This window comes from Rhincodon typus, chromosome 8, assembly GCF_021869965.1.
Source record: "Rhincodon typus isolate 14 chromosome 8, sRhiTyp1.1, whole genome shotgun sequence".
NCBI classification, from domain to species: Eukaryota; Metazoa; Chordata; class Chondrichthyes; order Orectolobiformes; family Rhincodontidae; genus Rhincodon; species Rhincodon typus.
Window position 1 is genome coordinate 11,347,665 of NC_063339.1, and position 19,219 is coordinate 11,366,883.

The 19,219-nt window shown below is 39.9% G+C and overlaps 1 protein-coding gene across 1 annotated transcript in view; it reads left to right on the forward strand.

Annotated features, from left to right (window-relative positions):
* Positions 1–13,656, forward strand: part of alkbh1 (alkB homolog 1, histone H2A dioxygenase) — a 36,407-nt gene extending 22,751 nt beyond the window's left edge. The window contains exons 2-6 of the mRNA XM_048600398.1: positions 1,066–1,174; positions 3,456–3,618; positions 6,577–6,667; positions 9,953–10,146; positions 12,297–13,656. Coding sequence (XP_048456355.1) covers positions 1,066–1,174; positions 3,456–3,618; positions 6,577–6,667; positions 9,953–10,146; positions 12,297–12,744 — 1,005 coding nt within the window. The 3' untranslated portion in view covers positions 12,745–13,656. The remainder of the gene's footprint in view (positions 1–1,065; positions 1,175–3,455; positions 3,619–6,576; positions 6,668–9,952; positions 10,147–12,296) is intronic.
* The last annotated feature ends 5,563 nt before the right edge of the window (positions 13,657–19,219 follow it).

The following is a 19,219-nucleotide window of genomic DNA, read 5'->3' on the forward strand; positions in this document are numbered from 1 at the left end:
TTTGAGTGTACTTTCTCTATATATAAACTTCTGTAAGTTAATAGTGTTAAGAAATAAGTTACAAAAACTTTATTTCGCTAGGAGTTTTAAGATTTTTCTAGACTATATTCTGTACTTAGCTTATTTATTTTCATCTACATTTTTATAATAAACTTCTATAGTTAAAAGAAAATCTGCAGCCTATGGTCTACCAAGCCAGGTTTCACTCTGAGATCTGACTAGTCCAGTAGTTAAAACAAAAAGCTGTTATTCCGTACCATCTTCACAGTATGTAATAACCTCATAACTTGTATTCAGTCTGTAAGTAGCAGGAAAGGGTCTTGTGGCACAGTGGTAGCATCCCTACCTCTGAACCAGAAGATCTGGATCCAAATCTCACATTTTCCAGAATGTGTCATAACATATCTGAACAGGTTGATTAAAAATAATTATGAGCAACAGGACTGGAAGTAAGATGTGTACATAAGTCTCCCAGTTTTATTTGTGTTTAGTCTGTATATGTAAAAACAATCTTCAAATAAAGAAACCATACTAATGTTTTGCTAGTACAAATATTTATGTCGAACAGAGGCGAGCATAATAATAGCACTCTAAGTTAAGAAGATAGGAATGCGAATAGGACATTCAGCCCCTCAAACCTGCTCCACCAGTCAGTTAGATCATGGCAGATCCTCATCTTAACTCTGATGACCTTGACTTCACCTCAACAGGGTTCCAGATTTCCAGTATCGTTTATGTGAAGGCATTCTCCAGATTTCGTGTCTGAATGTCCTAATCTTGAGACAATACAGTCATGTTCTGGACTCTTCCACCATTGGAAATAATCTTTTCCTATCTTCCCTATAAACATAGAAACACAGAAGATAGGAGAAGGCATTGAGCTGATTTAACTCTGTCATTCATGATTATGGCTGATACTTTTAACACTAAAGTAAGTTCTTAAAATACTTCAATTTGATTATCCTGTCCCACCCCCTCACTATGTCCTGTACAAGAATCATTAATCACTTTAATCATTCCGGTGATCTTCCAAATGATTGTGTAACCTTTTTCTTTCTCTTGCAGGTATTGATCACACCACTTAATGTAACTTCCATCAGTGATCGGGATGCCTCTAAAGCTGGACTGAAGCCAGTTTGCAAATGGAAAGCTTATCGTTTAGAAGACTATCCAGGTACTGTACATTCTGCAAACCAAGCAGGCCATTGCACCTTACCATTGCCAACGAAATATGACTGAATGGCGTTGCTGTCCATGTGGGTTTAAATGGTTGACCTCACCAAGCTTATTTCCCAGCACAACTAAGTCTAGCTGCGGAGAGCCTTTACTTTGCAGTTTCAAAACAAATACGAATGGAATCATCAAACACGGGAGGTGATCTTTCAGCCCAGCGTGCCTGTGCGTTCTCATTGATAGCTGGGAAATGCATCATACAAAGCTGGCTTGGGTTTCTGGATAAACATAGAGCCACACAACATTGCTCTCTCAAACAGCGGGCACTAGCCAGGTGACTAGGTTGTCTACAAGTAAGGACAATCTTAATTGGTTCGGCAGTAGATAAAATACAGTTACTCTTTTCGGCATCAGTTTAGGGAATGGTGTTCTGTTTCTGGTCAATCCCTTCTCAGGTTAGTAGTTTATCTCAGGATAATGCTCCATCAAACCTTTTACTTTGTACTTTTCCAGAAAGCTGAACTTCACTTCCCATCAATAGATGCACTGTAGAACCTGGGGCATTTGTAATTGCTCTTTCTCTCCTTCTCATTCTCTCTTTTTGTTTCTCAGTTTATTTTTCACTCTCTTGTTTCTCCAGTTTTCTCTTCTCACATTCTCTTTACACTCTCTCATCTTTCTCTCTTTTCTCTGTCGTTCCTCTCTCTCTCTGTTTTCTCCCTGTTGTTCTGTTTTCCCTCTCTGGTTTGCTCTTCTTTCTCTCCCTCTCTCTCTCCCTCTGCCTCTCGTGTTCGGTCTCACTCTTGCTCTGTTTTCCTTCTCTCTCACTCTTGCTTTGTTTTCCCCATCTGATTTGCTGATTTCTGTCTCTCATTCTGTTTTCCTTTTTTTCTGTCTCTATTTTCTCCCTTCTCAGTTTAAAAGTAAATAATCTTACTATTAGCTCTTTTCAGCCAGTGAATCTATTTCAACATATGTATTTAGCATTTACAGGAGTAATAGTGAGACACTCCCAGCTATATTATCACAAACCAAAAGAAAATGCTGAAGAATGTTTATTTCAATTACTTATGAAATATTGGTAGTTGAGTTTGTGGTTTTATCACAGGTTATTCTTTAATTTAGTGCTTGTAAAAATACACTTAAAGGCATTTTATTTCTGGTAGGGACTGAGAGTGCACCAGCCTCCTGGAGGCAATAATTAGTTTCTTATCCTTCAGGACCTCTTGAAAGGTTCTGATGAAACCTCTGGTATATCATCTAAAGGATTCATAGAAACATGGAACAGGAGGATACCATTCAGCCTGTTCTGCCATTCATCATAATCATAGCTGATCATCCAACTCAATAGTCTAACCCTGCTTTCTCCCCAGAGATCCCATTGCCCCAAGTGCTATATCTAGCCGCCTCCTGAATACATTCAATGTTTTGGCATCAACTGAATTCCTGTGGTAATGAATTCCACAGACTCACCACTCTTTGGGTGAAGAAATGTCTCCTCATCTCCGTCCTAAATGGTCTACCCCAAATCCTCATAATGTGAAAGCCTGGCTCTGGACACACTCACCATCAGGAATATCCTCCCTGCATCTACCGTGTCCAGCCCTGTTAGAATTTTATAAGTCTCTATGAGGTCCCCCCCTCATTTTACTATATCCATCCGAAATATAGGCAGAACAGCTTCTCTGAGTATCCATTGTACTCAACATATTCCTACATGGCCTGACGAGATGATGGTGCTAGTTACCCCATTTTGATTAGAGCTGACCGATTAATCCCTTCTTCATCCCATATGTACTTGTTTTGTGTTATCACAGGCAAGTAAAAGCATTATTTCTGTGGAGGAGAATTGAAGTGCTGAATTTAACAATGCACAGCAGCCTTGCCCATTGACTGAAAAGTTGGGCCAAACCCACCTCCAACAGGCCAAGTACCCACAACCAGAGTTTACATTCATCAGGTAATTAAGTGACCCCCTTAACAGGGTTTAAACAGCAGGAATTGGTTTCAAGTTGCCAAAGGCAGGAAAGTTGCCCAACACACCATCCCACTGCTGGTGAAATACCAAAGGAATTGGATAAGCAACAGACAAGATACCCCTAATCATTCCATGTGACTTCATGCTGTCTCCCGCCTGCCAGCCAGCTCCCTGGGCTGAGATGGGGTAGGCTTAAAACAACGGATAGGGACAAATAGTCTCGGTTGTGTATCGTTTGAAAATGTTCTGTTGTAAATAATCAATTGGTCATTTATATATATACTGAGTTCCACCTTTCTATTAGGGTTCATGTTCATTTCGGATCCTTTTCTTCCTGGATGGCAGCGTTATTGGGCAAAGCAATGTTTGAAAATCTATCCTCGGAAACCAAATATCTGCAACTTGGACCTTCACATGTCACCAGAGGAAACCAAAGACCTGTGGGAGCAGAGTAGAGAACAGTTAAGGTAACTACTCCAAAATGGGAGGTCTGCTGGCACTGACAAGCCTCTGTTTCTCCTCATTTTACAGCCTTTATTCCTGGCATGCTGCACTTTTAAGAACAACAGGATCTGAGTACAACCCAAAGATGAATCTTGTGGAGAGCTGCCCAGTTCGCTCATTACTTCTTATTCTCTTGAGGGACATGGTGTCACTGGTTAGGGTGACATTAATTATCCATCCCTAGCTGCCCTTGAGATGTTGGAGATGAGTTGTCTATTCTGTAGGTAGGCCCACAATGCTGTTGGGGAAGGACTGCAAGGATGAGGAACTGAGGGCATTGTGAAGAAGTTTACAGATGACAAAAAGTTAGGTGGAGGGACAGATAGTGTTGAAAAAGCAGAGAGGCTGCAAAAGGCCTTGGACAGACTAGGAGAATGGGCAGAGAAATGGCAGGTAGAACATTGTGTGAGAAAGTGTGAGGTTATGCACTTTGGTAGGAAGAAAAGAGGCATAGGCTATTTTCTAAACAGGAAAAAGCTTTGGAAGTCTGATATACAAAGGAACTTGGAGTCTTAATTCAGGATTCTCTTAAGGTTAAAATGCAGGTTCAGTTGGCATTAGGAAGGCAAATGCAACATTAGCATTCATTTCGAGAGGGCTAGAATACAAGAACTAAAATGTACTGCGGAGGCTAATATTGTGAGCAGTTTTGGGCCCCATATTAAGGAAGGATGGGCTGACGTTAGAAACGGTCCAGAGGATGTTCACAAGTTGGGCCAAATGGCCTAATTCTGCTCCTATGTCTTATGGACTGTTTTAGACAGTGAAGGAATGGCAATATATTTCCAAGTCAGGATGGTGAGTGACTTGGATAGAACATGCTGTGCATAATGATGTAGTCACTATGTTCCCTGAAGTCAGCTGATTTTATAAGCTTCAAATGAACAGTAAGCTTGTTCTGCCATTTAGTGAGATCATGGTCGATCTTCTACTTTTCCTACACTGTTCCCCTATTCCTTCATGATTTTCATAATCTTAAAATCAATCAATCTCAGTCTTGAAGATTCTTGAAGACAGAGCAACGCAGCCTTCTGGGCCATCCCCCCACCCCACACCGAGTGAAAAAAATTCCTCCTCATCTCAGTCTTGAATGGCCTATGCTTTCATCTGAGTCTATCCCTGGTTGTAGACCACCTGTAGCCAAGGGAATATCCTTCTTGCATATACTCTGTCAAGCTCTGGAAGAGTTAACCAAGTCTGAATGAAATCCGTCTCATTGTTCTAAACTCCAGGGAATAGAGGCACATTCTGTGTTCTTTAATGTGCTCCATTTTTAAGTAATGTGTTCATTTATTCCTCCTTTTTCTCAATAGTCATCTTCAGAAAGTGTGCTAATCTCTCTACTTCTTGACTTTCCATCTTTTGTCTGCATGTCAGTAAACGATATACATCGACCCTTCTATTTCTAACTCTCCTTTCCTTCCCTCAGTTTTCAGTGTTGTGCTTTTTCAAACTTTGCCCAGCCTTATCTCTCTCTGATTTCAATCTTCTTTCCCAAAAAATACATACATATGTATAAACATACATCTTTTACATTAAACAGGTGTTATAATTTCTAACATGAACGCTATTAGAGTACAATATTAACAGTAAATTGAAACACAGGTAAATTTAGCAACCTGCCGGAGGATTGAAAACACTGGAACCTCCTCTACAGATGCATGTATTCAACTCTGCCCACTTTACTGTCTTGACAAATGGTCCATTCTGATTCTCAATCCCCACAGAAGTGCTTGCTTTTGTAGCCATCACTTGGTGCCATGATTCACTGCTAGCCAAGAGAGTGAATGCTTAAGGTGTTGGTTGAGTGCTAATCCAGTAAGTTACTTTGTCCTGGAAAGTCTTGAGTTTGTGGAGCTGTAACCCAGGCAAGTCTGAAGTATTCTGCAACATTTCTGAATTGCGTCCTATAGATGGTGGAAAGGCTTTGGTTGGGGGCAAATCACTAACTGAAGATTACACAGCTCTGGCCTATTCTTGTATTTAGATGGTTTGGTGATTTCAGTCAATACTTAATGGTGAAATATTTCATGATGGTAATACCATTGAATGTTATAGGAAAGTGATAAGGCTCTCTCTAGTTAGATGGTAAATGATTGGCGGTTATGTTGTGTGGTATGAATGTTATTTGTTTCTTAACAGCCCAAACCTGAATGTTGTCCAGGTCTTGCTGCATACAGACACAGACTCCTTGGTTTTCTGAAAAGTTGTGAATGGAACTGAACGCAGTTCAATCATCAGATCACAGCCTATTCTAGCCTTCGTTTTTAGTATATCCCATATTATTTCCTTCTGTCTCTTTCTTCCTCATTCTATCACTTTTGCTTTTTCCCTGTTTCTGTCTGCGTGTCTCTTTTCCCTTTTTTAAATCGGTAAATTGCTAATCGATGTTTTAAAGCCACAACTGCATATTTTGCAGACATGCAGGCGCGTTCTTAATTCTTGTCTTTGTTTCTTTGCAACAAATCCAATATAGTAAGTTTTGTAATTATTACAAACTTCCTGCAGCCTACTCCAACATCAGTGAAAGAGCAATATCAGTATGTATGATTCCTGAAATCTAAAGCATGCAGTTTCAAAGTCAACTGCCAGGAGCATGCAACCTGCACTCTCAATGCAATGTACTTTTCAGTGTCTGAGCTGTCAATCATGACCCACCTGTTTTATTTGGTTTGGTAAGTTTCTAGTCCATCCTTGTCCAAACCTTCGGATCCTGTACATTATGGACATGATCCTTGAAATCTCATGTGTGAGGAAGGGGTTGAAGACAGATACAGAGTGACAGGATTAGCACCAGTGATGTGCAATCCCAAGCTACATCATTGAATCAGTGACCCTCCTAGATAAAGCCTAGGTGGTAGCTCTCAGAATGGAGTAAAAAGTGAAGTGCACATCTTAATCAAATTTGCAATCTTTTCCAGGCTGAAATCCTTTGTTAAAAGAGAGGCTAAAAGTTTGCTGGAGAAGTTACGGTGGGTTACCCTAGGATATCATTACAACTGGGAGACTAAGGTAACATTTTCTCTGTGACTACAAAAGCATTTTAAGGAAAATACATAATTCTTCCCTACCACTCTTTTTTTTTTAATCAGGTTCCATTTTGTGAATTCAGCCTGTTGGCTTTGCACCTTCCTTCAACTGCCAGGAAGTTGAGCAAGTGTCCAGCTTCCTGCTAACTTCGCATTAGCTTGTCAGAAAAGTTCAAAAACTTGTCTAATCAGCCATCAGCACTTGCACGATGCCAAATTACTGCAAAGAAGCTAAAAATCTAAGCCTAGATTCCATATACATTGGAAGAGATATATACAACATGTTCAAGAGATGCACGGAAGCAAAAAGTGATTAGTGTTTTCTTGAAAGATTCGCATTGTTTTTTTTCTCACATTCTTTCTTTCCTATTGTTTACACCCCATTGCAGCAATCACTGATGCTTGGTGTACTCCTGTAACTCAGACATGACAGAACAAAGATTGAGTATCTGTTACAGAGAAGTTAGAGCTGAGCCCCAGCCCTGCCTGCACTGAGTAGAAGTCAGGTGGATAATGAATCAAAAGGAAACCTTGATAATTTTTCCTTCGTCCTCTTTCTGGCCTCCTTAAACTCAAGAGTTTTAAAGCCACCACCACCTACTGCTTTAAGCATCTACCTGCCTTGGCCGAGGATGTCAAATTCCTTACACACCATTCAGTCTTGATCCATGTAGATCTACTGTTCACTGCCTTAATCTTGAGTCACAAGAAAGGCCGCATGGAAGATCATTGCCTAAACTACAGTAATAATGATAATGAGACTCAGCTTCAATACCCTGGTGGTTCATAGAAATATTCTCCATTAAAGCATCAGGAAAACAGGAAGTTGTAGTACTTATCCACTAGCTATCAGTTAAACATACAAAAATAGCTGAGGCTTGACCTTCCAAGTATTATAAAATGTATTATATATTGGTACATATTATATATTAATACACAGAGCCCTGTGCTTTTCAAATGGAATGGACATCTGTACACCATGAGCCTATTCCAACTCAACAAAATAGATGAGAACCTTTCTCTTGTTCATTTCTCAGGGCAATGTCTTGACCAATCAAAGGTAATCTGCCTCGTTTAAAATTTAAATAAAACTTGGCGATTAACTGTCTGTCATTATTACTGGTGCATTCTCCATAGCAACACCTCTAATAGAGTTCACTTGGCAATCAATCCACACTCTTCTGTCTAGCAATATAAATGTTAGTTTCCCCTTCATTGTTGTTCTTGCAAATTATCCTAAGAAATGCAAAATGTAAAATGTGTGTTTTTCAGCAATATTCAAGTTTAATATTTAAAAGTATGATGACTCTTAATTCAGATGAACAGCTTTTTTGGTACTGAAAATTTACATATCTCTTATGGATACTCAAGTGTGTTGTATTGAAAGGTGGCCGATTTTCTTTTTATGTTAGTATCATTTTTTTAAATGTTTGGATTTCAAACTAATAGTATATGAGGTATGGGGTTATTTTGGTGAATGAGTTTTAAAATTAATTAGGTCTGTCTTTCTTGAAACCATGACTTTAAGCCAGTATGTGTCAGAGAGCAGGCGACACCCAAAGCCTCTTGGAGTGTTAATGGAAGTTACTTAATACTGTGGGCATTTACAACAGGACAGAGAAAACTTTAAGCCATTAGCTGTAACAGAATCTAAGACAAGGAAGTTTTTAAATTTTGCTTCAAAAACTTTTTAGTTCAGTTTGAAGATGACCTGACTGGGCTTCAGATGCAAGTATAGTTTCTCCTAGAAAAGGAGATTGCTTGGGGCAGTTAAGGAAATAGGCAACCTCTGTGAAAGGGTGTATTGGAATTCCACATTTAGGAGTGTTTGGTTTGAAACCTGCATTGGTTATTCAAAGCTGGGAAAGCCAAGATCTCAGTTGTATGAGCATTCGTGGAAAAGGCTTCACAGTTCCCAGGACAGAAACTAAGAGGAAGTTTGAATAGAAAAAAAATATTTCTCTGGATTTTGATTACCTGTAAAGTGATGCTGTTGGGGTTTTGGAGTTCTCTTTGCCATGTGTTTGAAATATTTCAAACTGTATTACATGTAAATAGCTTGGTTTGTTTTATTTTTATTTCTTTTGTATAATAAATGTCTGTCTTATTGCTTAAAAACTAATATGGAGCCTTGGGCGCTAATGTTTCAGTAAAAGATCACCACAACAAATAAAACAACAAAATGTGATCTGCCAGGCCAGACTTCATTCTGGGAACTGATTTGCCCAGTAGTAACACCAGCTGGGATCATAAAAGTGTTTAATGACCTCCCCTTCCCCAGACCATAAGATCAGGAGTATTTGTTGACTATTCCAAAGTGTTCAATTCCATTTAAAATCCCTCCAATAATGAAACTGCCAAATCTGACCTAAATAAAATCTGGACAAATTCCAGGACTGGATTCAGCTGGCAAATGGAATATAATATTCTCACCATCAATGAGTTAGTGGTAACTATTGGCCAGCAACATAAGTAAATCAATCATGTTAACACTGTGATTATAAGTGTAGGAAATAGGCCAAGTACTTAAAGTCTTTCCATCAACTGTGAGGCTTGGGTATGACTTAACACTAACCACTTGTCTGGGTGTGTTTAACTGTACCAACTGAGCTCAGCACTGAGCAGAACAGAGTGAATGGCTGCTCTGTGTGTGTGTGTGTGTGTGTGTGAGATCTACATGATGCACCACTGCAGCAACTCAGTAAGGTTACTTCAACAACAGCTACTCCTCTTGGCCTCCAATAAGAAGAAAGACCAGGTCAGCAATCTTGTGGGTAAACCAAGGTGGCTTCAAGCCTGTCGGATTTCTTACTCAACTAATATTTCAGAATTCCCAATTTTGTGCCATTTGCGAGTATCATGACCGAACAATTCAATAGTATTTTCAAAAGGGAATTGAAAATGTAATAGAAAAATAAAAGTTTGCACAGAAAGAATAAGGAAATAGGACTCAATTGGATATGCTTCCAAGTAGCTGGTACAGGCAAAATGGGACTTATTGCATCCCAAACTAAAGTATTCAATGCTTCTATCAACTTATTCATGGAGATGACCCATGACCCTTCTCAGTCATTAAAATACATTTCAAGCATCAGCCAAAGGTGAGAAAATACAAAACTTGTAATGAATGTATGACAGTTTATATCTTTTTAAATCTAAAATCTTTAATAATTCTATTTATTTGACAAGTTGGTGTTCGTGCTCTTGTCTTTAAGAGGGTCTATGCTATGTGTGTAATGGACTGTATCTTCATACTTTTTGTTTGCAGAGATATTCACCTGATCACTATACGGCATTTCCCACAGACCTTGCTTACCTGTCTGAGCAAGTGGCAGCAGCATGTGGCTTCCAGCAATTTAAGGCAGAAGCTGCAATTCTGAATTATTACCATTTTGACTCCTCACTGGGTATTCATGTGGATGAATCAGAGATGGATTACTCCAAACCCCTATTATCATTCAGGTAAAGAAAATTGAACAAAATTACACATTTCAGAGGGTGGGAGTGGGTAGTTCTTTTTTAGTGAATATCCGTACTGATCATTGCAATCAGTGGCAGGAATTACTGTTTGCTAGTATTTCCATTGGCAGAACAGGTCTGTAATTTGAGGTCTCAGATTTAAAGTAATTGGTACTAGAGCTAGAAGCATATTTGTTTACATGGTGAGTTGTAACTCAGAATGCTGTGGCTGAAAGGGTGGTGGAAGCAGATTCAATAACGATTTTCAGAAGGGAATTGGAATATAACTGAACAGGGAAAAATTACAAAGCTATAATGAAAAATCAGAGAACTGGAACTAATTGGCTAAGTCTTTCGAAGAGCAAATTTGGATTTATCTATTGTTTTTCACAATTGCTGGATGTCCCAAAGCACTTGACAGAAAAAAAACTGTGTACTTTTGATACAGAGTCACTGTTACAACCTATGAAATGTGGTAGCCAGTTTATTTTTGCATGGCACATGTCCATCTGTAATGGCGTTTGAATTGTTGGGACCATTTCAGAGGGCATCTAAGAGTTAACCACATTGTTGAGGTCTAGATGTGTAGGCAGACTTGATAAGATCCTTTGCCAAAGGACGTTAATAAACATATGGTTTTTACGACAGTCCACAATGATTACATGGTCGCCATTAGACAAGCTTTTAATTCTAGATTTTATTGAATTAAACTTTCACTGTGGTTGTATTCGAGTACATGTCCCCAGCCTGGATCTCTGGATTACCAATCCAGTGACATTACCACTATAACACTCTGAAGTGGACGAGGACTTGGGCTGGGAGGAAGAGGCTTTCGTTAAAGCGCAAGTGCCTTTGCTCTTCATCTCAGCTGAAACACACTTGGCATCTAGAGAGAGACGTGTTTTGCACAAACTTAACTTTTAGCTGTACTGACAGTTTGATCTTTTTCTCAGTAACATCTATGAAGCTTGGATGTTTGTGGCCTTGACAGGCTGAAGTAGGTGGTGGAGCAAGTAGACACTGAGAAAATCAACAAAAGTAATGAATTCTAGCAATTTGCAAAACATTAATCTTTTATTTGTCAACTTCATAACTTGCATTTCTCTGGATATTGCACAATTCTTAACAGAAAGGCAAAAGCCATTTCGAAATTACTTTCCAGTGAGTCTAGTACAGGATAGTTTCATACATTTTGGTGAGACACCCCTTCTATGGATATTTTCTGAGAGATAAATTGGGCAGGGCAGGACCATGAATTTCACTACGGTGTTGCTGCTCCAACATTTGCATTATTCACTTTCTGGGATTCTCGTATAGAGCAACGTTTATGAAATTGATGTGACCAAAGAGTGATACAGACATTGCAATTCATCAAAGTAAGAAGACAAATTGCATAATGCATTCAACAATGTATTGCTGCCCTGAATGCATCATGAGTGACTGAAATCTTAGTGGAGTTTCAGTGGACCACAGTACTAAATGTGACAATGTTACGCTATATAAGTATTTTTTAAATTTTAAAATCCTGTTCAGGTCTCTGATATTTCTTGGTGACTGGAAATCGATTTATGTTCAATATATTCTTTAATGCTACTCCATAACCACATATTGCTCCATTTCCCCCATTCTCCCAGTTACTGTGTCGAGCTGGACTCACTTAGGCCCAAAGGAACGCTGAGGTTCAGATCTTATACCTTCTTCCATCACAAAGTTCATTTATTTCCACCCCTACAACATTACCCACTTCTACACTGACTCCTCTCACCTACTGCTGTAGCTCACATCCATTCCTGTAGCCTCCAGACTCAATTATTGTTGTGCTCTCTTAGATGCCCTGCCATCACCCACCCTCCATAAACTTCTGCTTGTGCAAAACTATGTTATTTATTTAGTTTCCAGCTCAAGTCTTGGTCTGTGTTGAACTGGTTGGTAGTAGTATCAGATTGACTTGGTCAGGATAATGGAATCATCCATAGGTAGAGTCAAGCATCATGGTTTGAAGAATGGTTTTGTGGATGATGTACAAAGGTTAATCAGTGCCTGTTAAATCACGGCACAATCAAATGGCTGCTTCAAAAAAGAGGGGAGAAAGTAAGGTGAAAATAATTGAAATGACTAATCTCAAGTTTTTCTTTTCTCTCCCATTCTTTCAGTTTTGGCCAGTCAGCTGTGTTTTTACTTGGCGGTCTGAAGAGACAGGACCCTCCCCTTCCAATGTTCATTCACAGTGGTGACATCGTGATCATGTCAGGCAGGAGTCGCCTTTTGTATCATGCAGTTCCCCGGGTTGTTCCCAATCCAGAAGGAAAAGCAATCCCCAGTTGTTTAGAACACACAATGACTAGAGACAGCTGCTCAGATGACACAAACTGTCAACAAAGTGTTGAAGGTGACTGGGAAATCTGCATGAAATACCTACAGAACTCTAGGGTGAACATGACCGTGCGGCAGGTCCTGGGAGTCGGACAGAGCTTCCCAATCGAGTCAGACACTGGAAAGAAAGCAGATTCCAAGTTGTTTTCTTATCATCAAGATTCTGAAGAGGAGAACCAACATAAACGACAGAAACTGATCAATGAAGATGTGGCAGGGTCTCCATAAGTTTTCTTATCCTCTCTGGAGGAATGATAAAGTGCTAGTTTTGTATGCTGGAGGATCCATGGAGGCAGAGTTTCATCAGCTTGCTATGTATGCATTGTAAAATTTCTATTCATTCATTATCCACTTCAGAAAATCCTTGAGGAATTAGTAAGGGTCACGTCGTAGATTCAGTATTTGCAGGTCTCCCAATGAGTGTTCGTTCCCCCTGTCAACACCAGTATTCTCCTCAACCTTGCCCAATTTAAGCAATGCTCCTGTCAATGCCAGTTTTCTTGCAGGAGAACGGAATGCAGTTTCTATGTTGGACTCAGTGTCTTGTCAAGTGACAGATATAGTATAGGATCAGCACAATATAAGCCACCATACATTTTTTGCCCTAGCCTTCAAGTAATGTCTTTAACTATCACCTTGGCATTTCTACGTTTTACTTCAGCCACCTTTGTGACCATTTGGTCGCTAACTTAGAGCAGATGTTTTCTGTCCTCTTGAGATTAAGTCGAGACTTCATGAATCCTTCTGTCATTGTGCACTGTATTTAAGATCAAAAAGGAAAGGGCACAATGTGTTGACCACACAGTCCCCTTACCTCATCTAATACTCATATTTAATTAATTGTACCATCAAACGTTAGCTTTGGACCAGTTATTGCAACAAAGCTAAATCAATACAGAAGAACCCTGTTACGGTCTTAAGTTGGTAAAACAAATGGAAAGGCATTCAAGCCATCTACTAGAACCCTCACTGGGACGTAGCTTTGAAAAAGGCTGTAATAGTTGCCGTCCATTTGCCAAGGGAAAAGCTGCTCTAACAGTTGGAAACTGATAAATAATGAACATCTGCTACAAGATAATCGGATCTGGTAGGGGTTCCAGTTTTACATATCATGAATAATAAAAAGTATTTATATATTAATATTGGTTTCTGTGTTGTCTGAAGTATTTTAATTACTAAGAGTCATGACAGAATTGATCATTGATAATGTATCTAAATTCCCTACACTGTAGTCAGACTTCCTCATAAATATACAGAAAATAGAATTAAAGACAGAAACTCAGAGGAACCAAAATGAGGATTAGTTTATCCTCCAGCCGTGCTTAAACCTAAAAGATAGCAACTTTATCACAAGATGAAAAATCTAATTAATTGTTAAACTCTAATTTGGCTTTTGTTTAAATCTACTTAAATCAGCTCATTTCATTTTTGTCTCCCAAGGACTGATCAAGACGAATGTATAATTGATACCTATTTTATAACACAGATTCTAAGGCATACGTATTAGCAGTGTTTAGCTTTAAGGATTGTAATACCAGCCTAAGAGGTAAATGCTGTCACAGTGGATCTGTGGCAGATTTCTTCTTGTGTTCAGATGAATGATATCTTAAGCAGTCTGTGCACCTTGCTGCCAAGAGAGTTTACGTACACTGTCCTTCATCTACTGATAAAAATTGCACAACCCATGGTTTAACGATGATGGTGATCTGAACTGATTATGTCTTTTTCAGGAATGTTCTTCCAAGAAAACTTCTACCCATCACTAGGAGTAGTGTTGTTTGTTCCATGACAAATGTGTACCGAGTCTGTATATAAAAAGGCAGTAGAATTAGCTTTCCTCTGCTGTTAAAACTCTTGACTAACAAAAACCTATTGGGTGAAACAAAACCAAAAGAACTGCAGATGCTGGAAATCAGAAACAAAAACAGAAATTGCTGGAAAAACTCAACAGGTCTGGAAGCATCAGTGGAGAGAATTCGGAGTTAACATTTTAGCTGCAGTGACTCTTCTTCAGAGCTGATGGTAGCTAGGAAAAAGATTAGTTTTTATGCAGGTTGCAATCCTGGATTGAAATTCCGTTTTCAAGCCCGGCTTCAATTCCTGCTCTTTTAGCAACACTAAGCAATACAGCTGGCAGGAAGCTCCATTACAATATTTCACTAATAACAAAACATACACCTGAATGTGTTTTGAAATATTGCTGGTATTCGTTTAAAGTAACAAACGTTGATGAATTTTATTGATCTCCTCGTGTCACGCTATGCACGATCAAGTTTAATTTAGGTAAATGTGAGGTGCTTCATTTTGGAAAGGCAAGTCAGAATAGGACTTATACACTTAATAGTAAGGTCCTGGGTAGTGTTGCTGAACAAAGAGACCTTGTTCATAGTTTGTTGAAAGTAGAGTCGCAGGTAGACAGGGTAGTGAAGAAGCTGTTTGTTCTGCTTGCCTTTATTGATCAGTGCATTGAGTGTAAGAGTTGGGAGATCATATTGCAGCTGTACGGCGCATTGGTTAAGCCTCTTTTGGGATACTGCATTCAGATCTAGGCTCCCTGCAAAGGAAGGATGTTGTGAAACTTGAAAGGGTTCAGAAAAGATGTAAAAGAATGTTGCCAGGGTTTGAGAAGGAGAGGCTAAATAGTCTGGAGCTATTTTCCCTGAGCGTCGAAGGCTGAGGTGTGACCTTATCGAAGTTTATAAAATATGAGTTGCATGGATAGGCTGAATAGCCAAGACCTTTTCCCCAGGGTAGGGGAGTCCAAAACTAGAGGTGAGAGCGGAAAGATTTAAAAGGTACTTAAGGGGTAACTTTTTCACACAGAGGGTAGTGCATATATGGAATGAACTGTCAGAGGAAATGGTGGAGGCTGGTACAAATGGGCCAAATGCTGGCGAATGGGACTAGATTAATTTGGGATATCCAGTCAGCATGGACAAGTTTGTCCGAAGGGTTTGTTTCCATGCTGTACAGCTCTATGACTCTAATTCGTTCTTGGTATGAGACCAAGTGAAATATAGTTTGTGTAGTGTTGGCTTTTTAAGTGTGGAGCATAGTTCAATTTTTACTGTGCATTACAATTTGTATTTTAGGGGTTGTGCAGCCTCCTTGGTTAGATATTGTTCATTGAGTTTGCAGTTGAGCTAGATGTGCTTCCATTAGTGCTCTTTGAGAACTGTGGATTTGATGCAGCCTGCCGATTTCTGGAATCTTTTTCTCCTTTTCTCTCTAACTCCCTTGCTTTGTTTTTTCACTTTTCTTCCTCGCTCTTTCACACTCCCTCCCTCATGCTTTCTTGCACACTCTCTCAAGCCCTCTGGCTCCCTCCTTTGCACCCTCTTTCACATTTTCACTGTCTTTCTGTCACGCACTAGTTTATGTATAACTCTTTCCATTAATTTCCTTTACTTCTTTAAATTTAGTTTTAATCTTAAATTCTGAAATGACTGTAAAAACAGAATTTTACCTGCTACAGTTTTAACACTTTTTTGAGCTGACGTAGAAAGACAGCAGCTCTGGAATTCCCTCCCGAAGTTTGTGTTTGGAACTCTTCAAACCCATTGCTTAGACTAACTTTTAAGTCACCTTTATGTCGCTCATAATACATTTTACTTGATAATGCTGCAATGAAGTACCATGGATTTTTGTGATCGTTCATGGAATGGGAATGTTACTGACAAGAGCAGCATTCATTGCCCACCCCTAACTGCCTGTGAGAACTTGGTGATGAACCACCTCTTGGACTGCTGCATTCCTTAGGAATTCAACTTTTAATGGCTTGATACAACTGAGTGTCTTGTTTGGTCACTTTGCAAATGAAATGAAACTTGGATGCACTGTAAACAGTGAAGATGACAATTTGGAACTGCAGAGGACATAGGTTGGTGGAGTGGGTGGATCAGACGAGGTTCAATACAGAGTAGTATGAGGTGATCCATTTTCATAGAAGGTTTGTGGACAGAGTAATAACAAGTACAATTCCAAAGGTGATTGAAGGTGGCGGGACAGGTGAAGGGTGGTTGAAGTGTGCAGTTTCCTGGGCTTTGTTAAAAGTTAAAGATGTAAAAGATAAGAACAAAGAGGTGATGCTAAACACTTTATTGACCTCAGCTAGGGTATTGTGCACAGTTCTGGCTGCCACACTATAGGCAGGTTGCAAATGCACTGCAGACAGTGCAGAAGAGATTTACAAGAATGGTTCCAGGGATGAGAAACTTCAGTTATGACTATAGGTGGAAGAGGCTGGGGTTGTTCTCCTTGGAGAGAAGGCTAAGAGGAGATCTAATAATAATTTCAAAATTATGAGGGCCCTAGATAGAGTAAATAGGGAGAAACTATTCCACCTCATAAAAAGATCAGAAACGGTGAAGGCAGGTTCAATTGAGCCATTCAATAAGGCAATGACTGTTTCTATTTAATAAATGCATGGGGAGAGGGCGGGAAAATGAAACTAAGACATGGTGTTCATCTGGAGAGCTGGTGCTATTGCAATATGCTTAATGGCCACTTTACGTGCCATTACACTCCTGCGATTCTGTAAATTTGTTTATTTATTTGCTATCACATATATTTTGTTATGAAATACAGTGAAAAATGTTGTACTGTGTTGCCACTCTCTGGAACCATCTTAAAACAGAAAAATAAACCAAAGAAAAGCGCACAAAGGCAGAAAAATAACGAAATTGTGTTCAACTGTAACTAGAGAACAGGCCACCTTAGACTGAATGTTGTGTAACGAAAAGGAAAAATTACTAATGTATTTGTGAGAGACTCCAAGGGGAAGAACAACCATATGGCCAACACGGTAGCTCAGTGGTTAGCACTGCTGCCTCACAGTGCCAGGGACCCCAGTTTGACTCCACCCTCAAGCGACTGTCTGTGTGGAGTTTGCACATTCTCTCCGTGTCTGCGTGGGTTTGCTCCGGTTTCCTCCCACTGTCCAAAAATGTGCGGGTTAGGTGGATTGGCCATGCTAAATTGCCCATAGTGTTCAAGGATGTGTAGGTTAGGTGGGTTATAGGGGGATGGTGTGAACTTGTTGGGCTGAAGGGCCTGTTTCTACACTGTAGGGATTCTATGATCTATTTTATGTACAGTCCTCCTCGTTAAGGGCTCCACCATAGGCCTGATGGTCAGCCACAAGTCCCCTTCACTTCGTTTGGGTGCTTCAGTTTCCTCCCACAGCCCAAAGTGAATTGGCAATGCCACAGGATGTCCAGGAATGTGCCGGCTAAGTGAGTTAGCCATGGTAAATGCAGGGTTATGAGGATAGGATAGGTCTGGGTGGGGTGCTCTTCAGAAGGTTAGTACAGAAGCAATGGGCTGCATGGCCTCTATCGTCACTGTAGGGATTCTCTGATTCAGTTCACAACCAATGAAGTGCAGACACTGCTGTAAAGTACAAAATGCACCAAGCCTGTTTGCACACAACAGGCACCCACAGTGATGAAACAAAAGATTGTATAACCTGTTTTAAGTGTTGGTTGAAGGATGAGCATTAATTGAGCCAACAGAGAGAATGCCTTTATTTTTCTTTGAAATAGTAACATAAGAAATAGGAGTAGGAGTGCACCATGCAGTCATTGAGCCCACTCCATACAATCATAGATGATCTTTCAGCATCATATCCCATTTTCACATATCCTTTGATTCCTATGAGACTATAAACCTCAACTTTGATACTCAACAATGAAGCAGCCATAACCTTCTGGGAAAAGCAATTTTTAAGAATCACAACCCTTGTGTCATGATTGTAATGAGGTCAGCCAAGTGGACTTCATAGAATATGAGTTCCCTGATTGGGGCTGTTAATCTGGCCCAGAGAACCTTGGCTGACAGAAAAAAACAGGGGTGTCAGACATCTTGTTTCCTCTGAGAGCTGACTCTGAGGGAGCTGGATCAGTGTCAAGGACTCTCCATGTGTAAATAAAAGGTGATTTGGTGACGGGATACTGGCCTCTGTTGAGTTATTTCAGTGGCGATGCGAGAACAACATACTCCTGAAGAAATTCGCTCACAACAGTCATCTTTGAGTTCGGGTACATATTGCTGGTATTGTGCTGTTATTCGGGAAGATTGACCATTCGATCTTGCCATCAAAGGAAGACTGGGCCCACTATCTGAAAAGACTTTTTTTCTTCTTGGTAAATGACATTGGGGCAAAAAGCAATAACTAATTCTCCTGATAGCTTGTGGGCTGCAGCTTTTTCTGTTATTAGGAACCTAACTTTCCCTGAGGCACCAGACACTAAAACCTTTTGAGAGTAGATGGATTTGGTTAAGGAATATTACAACCCCAAACCTGTAATTCTGAGATGCTCTGGGTTTTACTCAGCAATTCAAGAGCTGGGGAATCCGTATCGGGATTTTTGACTTAAGATGATTGGTATGTGACTCTGGTTTAATCCTTAATGAGACGCTGAGAGACCATTTGGTATGTGGGATGTAACCATGCAAAAGCGCCTACTAGCTGAAGCCCAGTTGCACTTCAAACAGGCACTAGAACTCATAGACTGATATCCAGGAGAGTGTACACCATGGAAATTTCACCAACACCTGGTTTGGAGCAGTTAAATTGCTTAGCAACAGCCAAATCAGAATCAATCAAAATTAACATCGAATCAGAGATAGTAGGAACTGCAGATGCTGGAGAATCCGAGACAACAAGGTGCAGGGCTGGATGAACACAGCAGGCCAAGCAGCA